Source organism: Clupea harengus, unplaced genomic scaffold, assembly GCF_900700415.2.
Source record: "Clupea harengus unplaced genomic scaffold, Ch_v2.0.2, whole genome shotgun sequence".
In the NCBI taxonomy this organism is placed as follows: Eukaryota; Metazoa; Chordata; class Actinopteri; order Clupeiformes; family Clupeidae; genus Clupea; species Clupea harengus.
This window is the reverse complement of record NW_024879720.1, coordinates 8,326-10,000: the sequence shown is the minus strand read 5'-3', so window position 1 is coordinate 10,000 and position 1,675 is coordinate 8,326. Positions and strand designations below refer to the sequence as shown.

The window sequence follows — 1,675 nt, the reverse complement described above, 5'->3', positions numbered from 1 at the left end:
AGTGGTGCCGTATAGAGCTATTTAAAGTGACTTTAACTGAAATGAGAGTCCTAAGTGGTGCCGTATAGAACATTAAAGTGACTTTAACTGAAATGAGAGTGGTAAAGTGGTGCCGTCTAGAACTGTTGTATTAACTTCTTTGACTACACCAAACTCTTAATTGGGTATGTTAGGGCAGGGTTAGGGTTATATATGACCTAGGGTTAGGATTAGAACTAAGCCAGAGCAGTTATATGGGAGCAGGTCAGCATGTGTGTATCCGTGATCCTGAGCCTGTTCTTGTGGTCTGTGTGGTATATTCCAGGTCGGAGAGCCGTCACACCGTCTAAGTCTGAGGAAAGACCTTCGCCTCCCTCCTCCCTCCCCCCAGCGCAGCCCCTCCTCTCCCGCTCCTCCTCCCGTCTCACACAGTGACCCCCCCTGGCTCCTCCACCTCCTCGCTCCAGGCCTGGAGGTCCCGCTCCTACATGAGCCCCACACCAGCTCCAAGGCCAAGGTGTGCCGCTCCGTGTCCGTCGGAGAGGGTCTCAACACGGGCAGCGGCGCCGGCCGAGGTTGACCCCGGGGCCCCAGCAGCTCCAGAGCTCAAGCCTCGGGGACCCCATGGAGGCCCCACTGAGGGCCCCACCTCTCTGTGGAGGGAACCGGCTCTGATGGGCTGAGCAAACATGCTCTCTCAGCCAATCACAGTGAGGCTCAGGAGTATGCATTGGTACAAGTGCAGGGAGAGCCTGCTAAACCAGCACATTCAGGTGTTTCCGGGCAACAAGGAGCAAGGCTTTGTGGAAAAGCGAGCGGAGGACTGTGGGAAGGAGCGCCCCCTGTTGGCCGTGCAGGCGTTCTCTGTTGTCTCCGAGGACTCGTCCGGCACCAGGTGGGCGTTGCCGCCGCCGCTCGTCCTCCGTCATCATGGCGTCTGTGCCGCTGCACTATCTTCCTCCTCCTCCTTCTCATCATCTTCCTCCTTCTAATCATCTTCCTCCTTCTCATCATCATCTTACTCCTTTTTATCATCATCTTCCTCACAACCATCATCCTCCTAATCTTCCCCCTGCTGCTCCTCTGCCTTTTGGCCTGGCTGCTTCTCCGCTTCTCACTCTGTGTGTTCCAGTGTGTCCCACCCCTCCACAGGTGAGTAGGCTGAAGCTCTGTGTCAGTGCTGAGGTGGGGTCTTTACCTGCCTCTCCTCTCTCTCTCTCTCTCTCTCTCTCTCTCTCTCCTCTTTCTCTCTGTCTCTCCCTCTCTCTCCCTCTCTCTCCTTTCTCTCTCTCTCTCTTTTTCTCTCTCTCTCTCCTCTCTCCCTCTCTTCATCTCTCTCTACTCTCTTTCTCTATCTCTCTCACTCTCCTCTCTCTCTCTCTCTCTCTTTCTCTCTCTCTGTCTCCTCTCTTTCTCACTCTCTTTCTCTCTCCCTTAAACTCTGAAAGTGTTTGCTCATATAATATTCTCACACTCACACCCTCATCATGGAAGTAAGGAAACACAGTATATGGTCTAAAACACGCAGTCCAGGTAGAAGTGAGTTTGGGAGTATGGCTAGTACGGCTAGAGGCCCTCAGTATCACCCTAAAACAGTTTGGTTGTGTTCCAGGCTCTGCGGTCACCGTGGAGACGTGTCGTGAGGTAGCAGGAGAGCTGCAGAGAACAGTGGAGAGGACCATGCAGCTCTACAAGA

General features: G+C 53.8%; 1 protein-coding gene across 1 annotated transcript in view; it reads left to right on the top strand.

Annotated features, from left to right (window-relative positions):
- Positions 1-559, top strand: part of LOC122129982 (mitogen-activated protein kinase-binding protein 1-like) — an 18,531-nt gene extending 17,972 nt beyond the window's left edge. Inside the window, exon 27 of the mRNA XM_042704727.1 lies at positions 305-559. Coding sequence (XP_042560661.1) covers positions 305-559 — 255 coding nt within the window. The remainder of the gene's footprint in view (positions 1-304) is intronic.
- Positions 560-1,675: the final 1,116 nt, after the last annotated feature.